Genomic DNA, 16793 nt, shown 5'->3' on the forward strand with positions numbered 1-16793 from the left:
AGCCCCTGAAGGAGCAGGAGAGCAGTGCGATGCAGACCCCAAATTCTCATTAAGACCAGACTTAATGGTCTGACTGAGACTGGAAGGACCCTCGTGGTCATGGCCCCCAGATCTTCTGTTGGCCCAAGACAGGAACCATTCCCGAAGCCAACTCTTCAGACATGGATTGGACTGCACAATGGGTTGGAAAGGGATGCTGGTGAGGAGTGAGCTTCTTGGATCAGGTGGACACTTGAGACTAGGTTGGCATCTCCTTCCTGGAGGAGAGATGAGAGGGTGGAGGGAGTTAGAAGCTGGCGAAATGGACAAGAAAAGAGAGAGTGGAGGGAGAGAGTGGGCTGCCTCATTAGGGGGAGAGTAAAAGTTTTTTTTTTTTAGCAGGGTGTGTATGGGTTTTTGTGTGAGAGACTGACTTGATTTGTAAACTTTCACTTAAAGCACAATAAACATTATTAAAAAAAAAAAAAGGCTAAAGGGGGGAAAAAAACGAATTAGTAGGTGGCAATAGGAGATAGTATTTTTTTCCATTATTAATCACCCAGTGCAAATACAGGTTCATTATTGTTGTTATCACTATCTCACACATTTTTCATAAATTCATTTGGTGTTGAAACTTGACCTGAGGCTACTTACAGTTTTCATGTAGCCCACTTAGACTATTTATATGCTTTACTGAAGAAATATTAATGTGTTTGATTCCAGGCTACTGCCAAAAATACTACTGGTAGGGTAAACTATATTATAAATGCACTGTATTACCTTTCTAAATCCAAAAAATTCTGAATTCCAACCATACCTGAATAAGGGACTTAAGTACTATGAAGATAAGGAATATGAAGATAGTACTTCTTCTGTGAAGCCTTTCCTGATTCTCCCCTCTCTTGGAAGTGCCTTCCTCTGTGCTCTCCCACTGTTCCTTACCGATATCTCCATAAGAGCAGAAATCCACATATTTTAATGCTTTGCAATGTTTCCCCATTTATTTTAAGCAGCTTGAGAAGTGATCAAATTTTTCACTAGCATGATACCTGGGCACCAACTCCATCCACAATAAATATTTACTGAATTAATGGATGAAAAGAATTGGGAGAGGCAAGTGGAATGGATGAAAGGCACAAGGCAAATTTTGCTTACTTTTTGGTTAGGCTGGCTTACCACTTAGTTATGAAGACCTAAAAAGCAATATACATGTTGCACATTGTAGATTCAACATATTTAATAACCAAAAAATAATTCAGGGAGAAAGTTAAGGAACAGTACTGTCTTTGTATGTCTTCTCCATCCCACTTACCTCTGATATCTTTTCTTTTAAAATAGCCTGTAATTCACATGCTCCAAGTATACTGAATTAATATTTTACTAAAACATAATTCAAAGAAGGAGGAAAAAAAGGGGGGGAGGGGGGATAAAATTTGTAGTTCATATTAAAGATGGTTTAAAACAGCAAACAGAAAGGTAAAAATAAACAAATTTAAAGCATGTATCTAAAGGCTGCAATGGGAGAAATGACTGACATGTGGGAGACAGACTTCACATGCTAGGCTTAAAAATGTGGATTTTTAACTAGAGTTTACATTTATGCCTTTGTGTATTTAGAGTAGTTGGTTACTAAGTGACTTTAGCAAGAGAGGGTTTAAGGGCATATTGAAGGTGGGAAGCCAGACTACTGTGGATGGTGGAGTGGACAGGAAATGAAGAAAATCCCTGGGGCTAATACATCAAATGGCTCAAAGCAGAGGAAGGAATGACAAGAGAGAACTGTTTATTAAGAACTGGCAAACTGCCAAAGCTCACAAGCCAGAAAAACCAGTACCACTTCCTTTTCTGACAGGATATTAGATTTGAGGACCAGAGCAATGATGCAGATACAACAATTTTATAGCAAAATTGTGCTTGTGGGAAAGGTCCCTGTTATGGAACAAATTGTGCCTTCTCAAAAGGTATTATATGTTGAAGTTTTAATTTCTGTACTTGTGGATGTGACCTTGTTTGGAAATACAGGTAGTCCCCAACTTAAAACGTATTCGAGTTAAGATGGACTGTACTTATGGCCGTTGGTGTATTTTTTTTTTTTGGTGGGGGGGTACATCTCATCCTTAGTAATATATACTACACACAATGCTGTAGCATGTAATTTGCTGATGTTATCATATGCAGATGTTCAATTTTATGATTTACTGTTCGAAACACTGCCGTATAGATTTAGTTTTCTAAACTAAATCAGGGGCTTCAGTTGCTTGAAAATGTGGAACCAAATGCTGATTGCTTTGCTAAGTCGAAAGGCAGATTCAGGAAGCAGTGAAATGTTACTGTGAAATATATGAAGAAAAAAGAAAAGGACCACACGGACAACTCTAATTTTCTGACTAGAAACGCCACCCCCAATCCCAGTGATAATTCAGATGATCCAGAATCTTCCACAAGTGGAGTTATTACCGCAACTGATAAAATGCCAATGTCATCCAATTCTCATCCAACTCTTCTTCATCGTTTTTACGATTTGTGTATTTTTTAATGTATGTATGTATCAAATTATATAAGTTTATATGTAATGTTTCCAACTTCCAAAGACGAAGACTGGATTTATAAAGATACTGATAACAAAAGGCAATAATAATGAAAACTTAAAAAAAAAAAAAAAGGTATTTGACTTCCGTCAGAATCGACTTACAATGGAGTCACTGGAACAGAACGCCATAGTAAGTAGGGGGCTACCTAGAGTCTGCCTTTGAAGATGTTATCAGTTAGATTTAGAGGAGATAGAATAAAAACAAGGTGGGTTCTAATTCCTTTTGAGCAGTGTCTTATAAAAACAGAGAATAGACAGACACACACATTGGGAGGGGAAGGGGTGGAGGGGCGGCAGGAGGAGGATGATGCTGCCAAGTGAAGATGCATCTACAAACCAAGGAATATCAAGGATTGCTGGAAGCTAGAACATGGAACATGTCCTCTCAAAGCTGTCAGAAGGAATCAACATAACGAATGCCCTGATTTGGACTTCAAGCCTCCAAAACTGTGAGATAAAACATTTCTGTTCTTTAAAACCACTCACTTTGTGGTATTTATTTTGTTATGGCAGTCCTAAGAAACTACAACAACCCCCCTCTAGTTGCTATAACAATACATTCTCCACGCTCTGCTCTCTCTGCCCTTATCTAGTTCCTCTATTTCTTTTTATTAAATAGAAGTATTCCCCCAGATTCTGTTCCCAAATCCTCTTCTCCTCTTCCTCTCAAGGCAATTACAAACCGCTAGGTAGAAAACTTCCTTGTCAGTAACTACTTCGCTATTTAAAGTTCTGCACTTTCTACAGCCTCTTCTTAACAGTTCTACCCAACTATTTCACTGGCTCCTCAAACTCACCACTGCCCCAAAATAAAGTCATGTGCCACAGATAAATCCAAACACTTTCATGTAAGACAAATGTGGGTTTAAATCCTAGCTCTGCCTCTTACCAATTGGGTGACCCTGGGATACAGTGAGGAGTGAATGAGATGCAGTCTGTAGAATACATTGCTCATCAAGTTCAATTTTTCAAGTAGCATTATTACTAAACCATCTAGAGCCCAAACTTGAAAATCCAAAGGATCTGTGATTCACTCCTTTCCCTTATCATCCCAAAACTTACCCTATTTTTTTAACTGCTAGAAAGATCTTTATGAAACCTAAATTAGACCTTGTTATTACTTAAATACCCACCAAGAGCTCTCCAGCAGTACAGTCTTAAGTTTGGCACCCAAGCATGATCTGCCACTAAACAATTTTCACAACCGTTATCTTATTTTACTACTCATCATACACACTGTGCTTAAGTCAGAATGTACCACCAACTGTTGTCAACATACACATAATAGCAGAGTTGTGTCATATACACATTTAAGCTCATACAAACACATAGTAAGGAGGGAAATCAGGAGGGAGAAGAGAAAAAGGTGGTGGGGAGAGAATAGAAAGCAGGAGGAAGATAAGGTAACCTGGAGTGAGTATGCATTTGCTAGTCCTATAGGCAGTCTGAGTTCCTCTGAGCTTTCCAAGCATGAACAGCTTACCGTGCATGCTGAGTATGATTTTAGCAGATGAAGATATTAATTTTTCATACAACATAACCTCCACACGTAAGCCAACTATTCTGCCTGGTAGTCAACTGAATAAGAGGAATTTATTCCTTTATTAGCGAAAAACATGACTGTGTTGGACTTAACGAGAACCGGTACAAAGGTATACCGTATCTTATGGATGAATTGAGGTATCTTTCTTTTGGTGCAAGAATCTGGTCCTAATATAGCATCAAGTGCTATTTTCTAATCTCCTTGCCTCCACATGTTCACCCTTCACTCAAAATGTGAACGCTGCACAGCTTAAAACATTTCTCTGACTCCATGGACTGGAAAGAATAGAGAAGATCTGTCACTGAACTTCTCCCCATCTACTTATTTATATGCACTATCTTTAAAGTGTTAAAAAGCAAAGATGTCACCTTGAGGAATAAGGTGCGCCTGAACCAAGCCATGGTATTTTCAATAGCCTCATACGCATATGAAACCTGGACAATAAGTAAGGGAAACTGAAGATTAACTGATGCATTTGAATTATGGTATATATTACCGAATATACCATGGACTGCCAGAAGAATGAACAAATCTGTCTTGGAAGAAGTATAGCCAGAATGCTCCTTGGAGGCGAAGATGGCTTATTTTGGACATGTTATCAGGATGGACCAGTCCCTTGAGAACGACATCATGTTGGTTAAGTAGAGGGTCAGTGAAAAAGAGTAAGACCCTCGACAAGATGGATTGACACAGTGGCTGCAATAATGGGCTCAAGCATAACAATGATTGTGAGGATGGCACAGGATCGGGAAGTGTTTCCTTCGGTTGCACACAGAGTCACTACGACCCCAGGCGTCACTCACCGAAGTGGGATGCAGAACATTTTCTTAATACACTGTTATGTCAATTGACATAAATGTCCCCTGAAACCATGGTACACAGACTCCCGCTCCTGCCTGCTACTCAGTACCTCAAAGTGTTTGGTTGCATTCAGGAAACTTCTTAGCTTTTGGATTAGTCCAGTTGTGCTGACTTCCCCTATGTTGTGTGTTGTCCTTCCCTTGACCTAAAATAATTCTTGTCTACTATCTAGTTAGTGAATACCCCCCTCCCTCCCTCCAGAAGCCCGTAACCATCAAAGAATGTTTTCTTCTGTTTAAACTTTTTCTTGAATTCTTACAATAGTGGTCTCATACAATATTTGTCCTTTTGCGACTAGCTGACTTCACTCAGTATAATGCCTTCCAGATTCCTCCATGTTATCTGATGTTTCACAGATTCATCGTTGTTCTTTATTGTTGTGTGAATATACCACAATTTGTTTATCCATTCATCTGGTGCTGGGCACCTTGGTTGTTTCCATCTTTTTGCTATTGTAAACAGTGCTGCAATGAACATGGGTATGCCTCTATTTATTTGTGTGGGGACTCTTACTTCTCTAGGACATATCACATGGAGTAGGATTGCTGGATCCTACGTGGCAGTTGTATTTCTAGCTTTTTAAGGAAGCGCCAAATTGATTTCCCAAGGGGCCATACCATTTTACATACCCACCATCAGTGCATACATGTTGGAGTCTCTATACAATATCTCCAATATTTATTATCTTGTGTTTCCTGGAATGCTAGCCTTGCTGGAGTGAGACAGTATCGCAGTGTAGTTTTGATTTCCATGTCTCTAATGGCTAATGATCGTGATCATTTCCTCATGTATCTGTTAGCAGCCGGAATATCTTCTTTGGTGAGTGCCTGTTCATATACTTTGCCCATTTTTTAACCGGGTTGTCTTTTTGTTGTTGAGATTTTGCCGTATCTTGTAGATTTTAGAAGTAAGACATTGATCGCATTTGTCATAGTCAAAATTTTTTCCCCAGTCTGTAGATTGTCTTTTTACTCTTTTGGCGAAGTCTTTTGAAGAGCATTAATTGTTTGATTTTTAGGAGCTCCCAATTATCTAGTTTGTCTCCTGGTGTTTGTGCATTGTTAGTAATGTTTTGTATACTGTTTACGCCATGTGTTAAGGCTCCTAGCATTGTCCCTATTTTTTCTGCCATGATCTTTACCATTTCAGATTTTATGTTTAGGTCTTTGATCCATTTTGAGTTAGTTTTTGTGCATGGTGTGAGGTATGGGTCTTGTTTCATTTTTTTGCAGGTGGATATCCAGTTATGCCAGCACCATTTGTTAAAGAGACTGCGTTTTCCCCAATTAACAGATACTTCAGGCCTTTATCAAATATCAGCTACTCATGGGTGGATGAATTTACGTCTGCATTCTCAATTCTATTCCATTGGTCTATATATCTGGTGTTGTACCAGTACCAGGCTGTTCTGACTAGAGTAGCAGTATAATAGGTTCTAAAATCAGGAAGTTTGAGGCCTCCCATTTTATTCTCCTTTTTCAGTAATGCTTTACTTATCCAGGGCCTCTTCCCTTTCCATTTTAAGTTGGAGGTTTGTTTCCCCACCTCATTAAAAAATGCCATTGGAATTTGGATCGAGACTGCATTGTAGCTAAGATTGCTTTGGGCAGAATAGACATTTTTACAATGTTGAGTCTTCCTATCCAGGAGCAAGGTATGTTTTTCTATTTGTGTAGGTCCCTTTTGGTTTCTTGCAGTAGTGTCTTGTAGTTTTCTTTGTATAGGTCTTTCATGCCTCTGGTGAGATTTATTCTTAAGTATTTTATCTTCTTGGGGGCTACTGTAAATGGTATTGATTTAGTGATTTCCTCTTGGACGTTCTGTTTGTTGGTATAGAGGAATCCAATTGATTTTTGCATTTTTATCTTGTATCCTGATAGTTTGCTGAACTCTTTTTATTAGTTCTAGTAGTTTTCTTGTGGATTCTTTAGGGTTTTCAGTGTATGAGATCATATCATCTGCAAATAGAGATATCTTTACTTCATCCTTACCAATTTGGATGTCCTTTATTTCTTTTTCTAGCCTAATCGCTCTGGCTAGGACCTCCAGCACAATGTTGAATAAGACTGGTGATAAAGGGCTTCCTTGTCTGGTTCCCGCTCTCAAGGGGAATGCTTTCAGACTCTCTCCATTTAGTTGGCTGTTGGAATTGTATAAATGCCCTTTATTATGTTGAGGAATTTCCCTTCTATTCCTATTTTGCTGAGTTTTTATTGTGAACGGGCGTTGGACTTTGTTAAATGCCTTTTCTGAATCAATAGGTTAAGATCATGTGGATCTTGTTTTTCTAATGGTGAACCATCCCTGCACACCTGGTATGAATCCCATTTGATTGTGGTGAATTATTTTTTTGATATGTTGTTGAATTCTATTGAGGATTTTTACATCTAAGTTCATGAGGGATATTGGTCTGTAATTTTCTTTTATTGTGGTGTTGGTATCAGGGTTATGGTGGCTTCACAGAATGAGTTTGGGAATATTCCATCCTTTTCTATGCTCTGAAATACCTTTAGTACTAGTGGTGTTAACCCTTCTCTGAAAGTTTGGTAGAATTCTCCAGTGAAGCCATCAGGGCCAGGCTTTTTTGTTGTTGTTGTTGGGAGTTTTTAAATTCCTTTCTCAATCTCTTCTTTTGTTTTAGGTTTATTTAGCTGTTCTACCTATTTGTCAGTTTAAGTAGATAGTGTGTTTCTAGAATTTTGTCTACGTTTTCAAATTTGTTAGAGTACAATTCTTCATAGTATTCTGTTATGACTCTTTTAATTTCAGGTGGGTCTGTCGTGATATCACCCCTCTCATTTCTTTTTCACGTTATTTGCTTTCTCTCCTGTTTTTCTTTTGTCAGTTTGGCTAATGGTTTATTGATTTTGTGGATCTTTTCAAAGAACCATCTTTTGGTCTTGTTAATTTTCAATTGTTTTTCTGTTCTCTATTTCACTGAATTCTACTCTAATTTTTATCACTTGCTTTCTTCTGGTGCCCAAGGGCTTCTTTTGCTGGTCTCTATTTGTTCGAGTTGTAGGGACAATTCCTTCACCTTGGCCCTTTCTTGCTTTTGGATGTGTGAATTTATTGCTATAAATTGACCTCTGAGCACTGCTTTTGCTGTATTCTAAATGTTCTAGTAGGAAGAGTTTTCATTCTCATTTGAGTCTATGGATTTCTTTATTCCATCCTTAATTTCTTCTATAACCCAGTAGTTTTTGAGCAAAGTGTTGTTCAGTTTCCATGTGTTTGACTTTTTTTCCCTGTTACTGATTTCTACTTTTATGGCTTTAGAGTAAGAAAAGATGCTTTGTAATATTTCGATGCTTTGGATTCTGTTAATCCTTGCAATATGACCTAATATGTGGTCTATTCTGGAGAATGTTCCATGTGTGTTGGAAAAGAAAGCATACTCGGCTGCTGTTGGGTGGAGTGCTCTTTATATGTCTATGAGGTCAAGTTGGCTGACTGTGGCATTTGTATCTTCTGTGTCTTTACTGAGCTTCCTTCTGGATGTTTGTCTTTCACCAAAAGTGGTGTATTGAAGTCTCCTACTATTATTATGGAGCTGTCTATCTCTTTTTTCAATGCTGTTAGAGTTTATCTATTTTGGATCCCTGTCATTGGGTGCACAAATATTTATTACAGTTATATCCAGCTGGTATACTGATCCTTTCATCATTATATAGTGTCCTTCCTTATCGTTTATGGTGGATTTAACTTTACAGTCTATTTTGTCAGAAATTAAAATTGCCACCCCTGATCTTTTTTGATTGTTGTCTGCGTGACATATTTTTTTCCATCCTTTTAGTTTGTGTCTTTAAGGTGTGTCTCTTGTAGGCAGCACACAGAAGGATGTTTTTTAAAAAATCTATTCTGCCTTTCTCTCTTTACTGGTGCATTTAGTCCATTTACATTCAGCATAATTATTAATAGGTATGAGTTTAGTGCTGTCATTTTGATGTCTTTTTTTTGTGTTGTGTTGTTGACAGATTCTTTTTTCCACTTACTTTTCTGCGCCAAGTCGTTTTCCTTTATGTATTTTCTTTTCCTCTTTTTCATTGTTGTTGCTTTTGTATTTGCTGAGTCTTTATGTTTTTCATTTTGACGTGCAGGATTGTTAGTTTTCTTTGTGGTTACCTTCATATTTATCTCTATTTTTCTAAGTTTAAACCAATCTTTTATTTCTTTGTATTGCCTTGACTTCCTCTCCATAGGAAATATCTATGACTACATTTTTTCGTCCCTCTTTGTTTTACTGTTGTCATCTTTTACATAATGACTTTCCTGTTTCCCTGTTTTGAGTGTTTTAGCTTCGATTTATTTTTGTGACTTCCCTATCTGGGTTGATATCTAGTTGCTCTGTCCTGTGTTTTAGTCTTGGGTTTATCTGATGTTATTGATTTTCTAACCACAGAACTCCCTTTAGTATTTTTTGTAATTTTGGTTTGGTTTTTGCAAATTCCCTAAACTTCTGTTTATCTGGAAATGCCCAAATTTTGCCTTCATATTTGAGAGGCAGTTTTGCTGGTTATATAATCTTTGGCTGGCAATTTTTTTCCTTTAAGGCTTTATATATGTCATTCCATTGCCTTTGTGCCTGTGTGGTTTCTACTGAGTAGTCTGAGCTTAGTCTTATTGACTCTCCTTTACAGGTGACTTTTCGTTTATCCCTAGCCGCTCTTAAAATTCTCCCTTTATCTTTGGTTCTTGCAAGTTTGATTATATAGTATGTCTTTGTGCGTTTCTTTTGGAATCTACCTTGCTGGGGTTCGATGAGCACCTTGGATACATATCTTCTCTTCTTTCATATTAGGGAAGTTTTCTACCAACAAATCTTCAACAATTCTTTCTGTATTTTCTGTTATCCCCCCCCGTTCTGGTAATCCAATCACTCATAAGTTATTCTTCTTGATAGAGTCCCACATAATTCTTAGGGTTTCTTCATTTTTTAAAGTTCTTTTATCTGATTTTTCCTCAAATATGTTGGCGTCAAGCGCTTTACCTTCAATCTCACTAATTGTGACTTCCATTTCCTCAATCCTGCTCCTGTGACTTTTTATTGAGTTGCATAATTCTGAAATTTTATTGTTAATCTTCTGGATTTGTTTGCTGTCTCTATGGATCCTTGCAGCCTATTATATCTGTCATTATGCTCTTCTCTAATCTGAAGTTCCTCTAATGCTCTGTCTGCGTGTTCCTTGGCTTGTTCTGCATTTTCCCTGATCTCCTGACATGTCCTGTATTTTAATGTTTTGTATTCTACCTCTGGTAATTCCAGGAAGTTCTCCTGATTCTTTGTTTTGGGAGCTTTCTGAAGCCATCATGGTCTGCCTGTTTATGTCATTTGATACTGACTGTTGTCCCTGAGCCATCAATAATTTATTGTATTTATTTATTTTATGGTTGCTTACTGTGTCCTAAACCCTGGTGGTGTAGTGGTTCAGTGCTACAGCTGCTAACCAAGAGGTCGGCAGTTCAAATCTGCCAGGCGCTCCTTGGAAACTCTATGGGGCAGTTCTACTCTCTCCTATAGGGTCGCTATGAGTCGGAATCGACTCAGTGGCAGTGGGTTTGGTTTGGTTTTGGAGTTACTGTGTCTTAGCTTCTTGTTTTGTTTTGATATGTTCAAATAGGCTGCTCAGGTAAGCTAGTTTGATCAGTGGCACCTTTGAAGCTCTAACAACTTGTTACCAGGTGGTCGAGCTGTTACTAGATATATGAGCCTAGGAGTGTGTTTACTTTTCTTGTATGGATTAGCTCCTTGCTACTTTTAAGCCTGCTTTTCAAAATCCGTTCGCCACAAAGCAACTAAATTCATTTTCTTAAGCTTTAATTCAGAACCTATCCACATCCTGTTTAAAATTCTCTAATGGTGACCTGCAACACTCAGAATATATATGCATATAAACTTCCTACCATGGCCTAAACGTCAATGTATGATCTGGTTCCTGCTCATTTTATTGAGCTTATTGCTACTTTTCCTTTCCCTCATTCTCATATAGTCACACTGGCTTTTTCTGTTCCATGAACATGCCAAAGCTGTTCTTTTTTCTTTATTTTACTTTAGATGAAGGTTTACAAATTTGTTTCTCATTAAACAATTAATACACATATTGTTTTGTGATATCGGTTACCAACTGCACGACATGGTAACACCTTCCCCTTCTCAGCCTTGGGTTCCCCATTACCAGCCTTCCTCTCCCCTTGTGTCTTCTGGTCCTTGCCCCTGAGCTGGTGTGCCCATTTAGTCTCATTTTGTTTTTGTTTTATGGACCTGTCCAATCTTTGGCTGAAGGGTGAACCTCAGGAGTGACTTCAGTACTGAGTTAAAAGGGTGTCCGAGGGCCACAGTTGGGGTTCCTCCAGTCTATCAGACCAGTAAGTCTGGTCTTTTTTTGTGAGTTTGAATTTTGTTTTACATTTTCTCCAGCTCTGCCCAGCACCTTCTATTGTGATCCCTGTCAGAGCAGTTGGTGGTGTTAGTCGGGCACCATCTAGTTGTGCTGGACTCAGTTTGGTGTAGGCTGTGGCAGTTGTTGTCCATTAGTCCTTTGGACTAATCCTTGGCTTGTGTCTTTGGTTTTCTACATTCTCCTTTGCTCCAGATAGGGTGGGACCAGTGGAGTATCTTATATCTTAGTATCTTAGTCACAAGCTTTTAAGACCCCAGATGCCACTCATCAAGGTAGGATGTAAAACACTGTCTTTATAACAAAGTTGTTCTTAATTCAGCCTTTACTTGTTCTCTGGGCCTGAAATGTTCCACCTCTAAATCTTCAATGGTTGACTCCATGTCATTATTCAAGTCTAAGTATAAAGCTCATCTCAGTTACCTTCCCCGACTGCTTTAGCAAAAGCAGCACTCCTTGCCCCCCTCCTCAAATATCATTCTATTTTATCTTACTCATATTACTTATCAGTAATTTACTCATCTGTTCGGGGTTTGTCTGTTTTATTCAACTAGAATTTAAGTGCCTTTAAGACAGGGATTTTTACATTCTACCCTGCTGTGTCTATCTTCAGTTCCTAGAACAGTGTGCATCATGGAGTCTATTCTCAAACATTTGTTGAATGTGACTTATTCCGCAAAAAACTCAAATAATACTTATGGAATTCAGATCAAATGACAGGTAGATTTTAGTCCAATTTGTAAAGAATTTCACAAATTGTAACGAAGCAATGAGAGTGTTTAAGTTGCTGGAGACCACAAATCACTGATGCTATAGAAGGGATTAGTGAATTAGGTAGGAGTTTTAACTAAATGAACTTTAAAGATCCTAGTCTATCTGAAATGGAATGAATTACTTTCAGCCTATATAGCTGTTGGGTTTTATGGCAAAGTGATGAAAAATCATGGGTACTCACTTGAATACAAAGGCTTCTATATATCATGCCATCCCTTTATCTCGGGTGCTCTGAATCAGCATCTACTTTATGCCTATCTCTAACTTAGTATACATTTTCAGGGACTTCAGATAATTTTCTTCTCAAAAGTAACACTGAACTTGCTATTCAGAACAAAGTGCCATAATAGATAAATGGACAGACAGCCCCTCTCACCCCCAACTCCCATTTATACAGAGAGTGTGGTAACTGGGATTGCTGAACATTTTTACGGATTTGTATATTACTTGCTGTGATTTGGTTTTCATTCCCTTTTGTCTCCCCCACGCCTAATGACCAAGATTACATAAAAGAGTACAACTGATAAAGGACCGTGTCATAAGATAATTCATAGGCATGTTACCATGGCCACATTTTTGTTTGAATTTTAGATTTAAGTTTGAGATAATTTTAACAAATTAGGATTACTTTCAAAATACAGTATTTTACAAAACAACACATGCTAACCGAATTAATATTCCTGCAGAAGAAATACTTAACATAAATACACTTTTAAGAAAGACTAAGTCAAATTTATTTTATCAGTGAGTCTAAAGTAGCATATTCCAAAATGAGTTTTGAAGGAGACCAATTCCTTAAAAGATACTGGTTAATAAGTTTGGGAAATAGTGTACATTATAACCCTTCTTCCACATTCACAAAACACATTAATATCCAAAAACCAAACCAAACCCACTGCCGTTGAGTCGATTTCGACTCATGGCAATCCTATAGGACAGGGTAGAACTGCCCCATAGAGTAGTTTCCAAGGAGCGCCTGGTGGATTCGAACTGCCGACCTTTTGGTTAGCAGCCATAGCTCTTAACCACTATGCCGTCGGGATCTAAACATTTTGCCAAAAAAAAAAAAAAAAGAATTTGTATTTTTCTAGTCCTTCAGTTCCCATATTTCTTTGACCAGAATTCCCTAGTAGAAAAGAGTTTAGGGGAATACTGCTATATAGCCCTGTTTGAAAACGTTACTTCTAAATAGATTTACAAAATAGCTATGATAGAAACTGTGATACCAAATAAGAAGCTTACTAGGATATATACAGTGAAATTAGGTTAAAAACATAAAAACCCAGTGCCGTTCAGTCGATTCCGACTCATAGTGACCCCATAAGACAGAGGAGAACTGCCCCATAGAGTTTCCAAGGAGCGCCTGGTGGATTTGAACTGCCGACCCTTTGGTTAGCAGCCATAGCACTTAACCACTACGCCACCAGGGTTTCCAAAATTAGGTTAGTATATAAAAATTTGTAAAACTTGTATTAAGTATTAAAACAGCTAAGAAAAGGGATAATTATAAGATGATCTGATTAGACAACCAGAAAATTACCATTTTAGTCAAATCTCTATATTAAATGCTAATTTCTCTACACCAGCAATTATTTTATGATGCCCGCTATTACTATAGGCATACTTTCAGTATTAGTACTAAAGTTCTCCTGAAAAATCAAATCAGGTGGCTCAAGACAGTAGTGGAGAAATACAGGCTGTGAATCTACTGGTTTAGAATCACTTGCACCTTTGTTCCTCTTTGTACCACAGTGGGCTGACTATTTGGAAGGGAAAAAATATTTTTAACATGTGTTCTCATATTACATTTTGCCAAGATTACTGGACAATTTTGTTTTGATGTCAACATAATTCTACGGGAAAAATATATTGAATAGTTAACACTCTCCACTCCCCGCCCACCCCCCCAAAAAAACCCAGGGACTACAGCAGTTTTAGAAAGCACTTACTTAATCATCTCAAAAAGCTTTGGATCTGAGACCTTGATATTTCGTGCCATATTCCAGGAAAGATGAACCATGGGTACTATTGACTTCACACTTTGCAATTTGTTCCATTCGTACCGTTCCACTGCCAATTTATACTGGCAGGCTAGGAAAAAAGAAACAATTATAAAGCAACCCAAAGTACCAAAAGATATGAAAATAATCATTATCACTCTCTAAGGTGATATCTTCAACACCAATTCTAAAAACCTCAAAGCTCTACAAAAAGTAATTTTTATGTTTTATGATAATTATAGTAATAACAGTAGTGATTATGTAACGAGCGCTTACGTGCCACGCACTGTGCTGAGCTATTTTTATACATTATCTCACTTAATCTTTACAATCATCTTATTATCCCCATTTTATAGATGAAGAAATTGAAGCCCAGAGAGGTTAAACAACTTGCCCAAAGTAGCAAGAGCCAGGTCCTGGTCCTAATCCAGGTCTTTCTTGCTCCAAAGGCCATATTCTTAACCTTAAGTGTCTAATGCCTAGAAAGGCAGGCATAATTCAAACAGATCTTGACATAGTCGGGCTGTTCACATGACCAGATAAAAATATGAAAGAATTACCCACTCTGTTTTCTCCCATAAAATATTTCCTTTATAAAACAAAACCAGGTACTTTAAAAATTATTGAAAGTATTTTCTCTATGCATATAAAAAAAAAAAAATGCATATACAGACATAAATTTGTTATCTGCTGAGGTTTATGTCTTGAATTTCCATTTGTTAACTTGAATATAATTTTTTGTACTACATATATACTAAGATTTTATGCAAAGAGACACTCTTCTTCCAATTTTTAGTGAATAATATTTCAAAAAAAAATAAAAGAATAGACATATCAGGTACAATCTTTTATAACATTTTTTTTAGCGTATTCTGTAAAATACCTGTAAGTGGGCCAACATTCCAAGCAATGTTGTTGCACCAGCCAATAGCCTGAACCCAATGTACAGTGCCTGCATTTATCCAGACCAAATCTCCAGGTCGCTGAATAAATCTATATACTGGAACATTTGCTTCATAAAGATCTTCAAGGTTGGGCCACCAAGAACCCATTAGGAAATTCAAATTATTTCTGAAATAAGAACAAATAATGCAAATGGATCAAGTACCTAATAAGGTCCTTATGAGACTGGAAGATAATGTCAAAAGTATTTTAAAATGTTCATTTATTTCACTGGAACTTGATTGTGCAATATGAACTTCTGTATTTAAAAGTGAATGAAATTAATTACAGCTGAGTATTGGATAAGTTATCCAAAGATCAGCATTACTGGCTTAAATTGATCTTTCAAAGGTCCAAAGGAAATCCAAAGCTAATTTTAAGTAACATTTACATACAATACTTTTAATTTCATTTCAATGAAGACTATTTAGATTGAACCCTTATCCCTGAAGAACCTAGGAATCCCTAAAGGTAAATGGAAGGTGGAGTTGACATCAAGTCATTTAAATCCATAAATAGGAACACTATGGTAGATATAAGTACTAGGAACCACCCTCAATTTCTGAAGGAAAGTAGAAGACAAAATCATCTACTGCTGTTCTGAATTCCAAGCAGGAAAAGAGGGACAGAATGTCAGTCTCTATAATGTTTGGATGACTGATTGATTAAAACCATGCAGCTGAAATAAACTATCACCAAAAATGGACAATCACACTTAAGTACATATCACCACCAGCACCACACTTCAGAAACATTTTATAGTTCATAATACTGTTCTTGGGTGCTACTAATTAAATTCTAGACTCATAGAGATTCCATGTGACAGAGTAGAACTGCCCCACAGGATTTTCCAGGCTGTAATCTTTACAGAGGAAACCCTGGTGGTGTAGTGGTTAAGTGCTATGGTTGCGAACCAAAGGGTCGGCAGTTCGAATCTGCCAGGCGCTCCTTGGAAACTCTATGGGGCAGTTCTATTCTGTCCTATAGGGTTGCTATGAGTCAGAATCGACTCGACGGCACTAGGTTTGGTTTTTGGTTTTTTTAATCTTTACAGAAGCAGATCGTCAGGTCTTTCTCCCACAGAGCCACTGGGTGGATTCAAACTGTCAACCTTTTGATTAACAGCAGACTGCTTAACTGCTGTACCACCAGGGCCCCTTGATCATAATACTAATAACCTTTTAATATAAAATCTGGCTTCTTACTAGCCTCTTTCATCATGATATATTTTTAAAACTACATTAGTAACTTTGCCTACAAAAGTGTTTTATAACATTCAATTAACTACTTTAGATTTTGGGGGGGGGGGGTGGGAAGAACTTGCATAGTGGAAATGGGTCTTTCCTTAAAATCTACGAAATAACCTTCCCTTTATTTCTGTGCCTTGTGTTAAAGTATATGATAAAAGGTACCTTAAAATTGTTTTCATTGATTTAAATTTAATTCTTGTCTAGGTAGGGGTTGGCAAACTATGGCCCATGATCCAAATCTGGCCTGTTGCCTGTTTTTGTAAATAAGGTTTTACTGGAACACAGACATGCCCATTCATTTCCGTGTTATCTATCATTGCTTTTGTACTCCAAGGACAGAGTTGTGATAGAGACCATATGACCTGCAAAACTTAAAATATTTATTACCTGACTCTACAGAAAGTTTGCCAACCCCTAGCCTAGAAGGAACCATAGTCACTTCTATTTTATTTCCTA

At 37.5% G+C, this 16793-nt stretch overlaps 1 protein-coding gene across 12 annotated transcripts in view; it reads right to left on the reverse strand.

The window, feature by feature from the left end:
- The window catches only part of KDM6A (lysine demethylase 6A), a 280479-nt gene that overhangs the window by 19955 nt on the left and 243731 nt on the right, over positions 1 to 16793 (reverse strand). For all 12 annotated transcript variants that reach the window (XM_049871256.1, XM_049871250.1, XM_049871251.1 and 9 more), the window contains 2 exons: positions 15029 to 15216; positions 14095 to 14236 (listed from right to left, as the gene is read on the reverse strand). In XM_049871256.1, the coding sequence (XP_049727213.1) occupies positions 14095 to 14236; positions 15029 to 15216 (330 nt within the window). The remainder of the gene's footprint in view (positions 1 to 14094; positions 14237 to 15028; positions 15217 to 16793) is intronic.

Source organism: Elephas maximus, chromosome X (genome assembly GCF_024166365.1).
Source record: "Elephas maximus indicus isolate mEleMax1 chromosome X, mEleMax1 primary haplotype, whole genome shotgun sequence".
Classification (NCBI taxonomy): Eukaryota; Metazoa; Chordata; class Mammalia; order Proboscidea; family Elephantidae; genus Elephas; species Elephas maximus.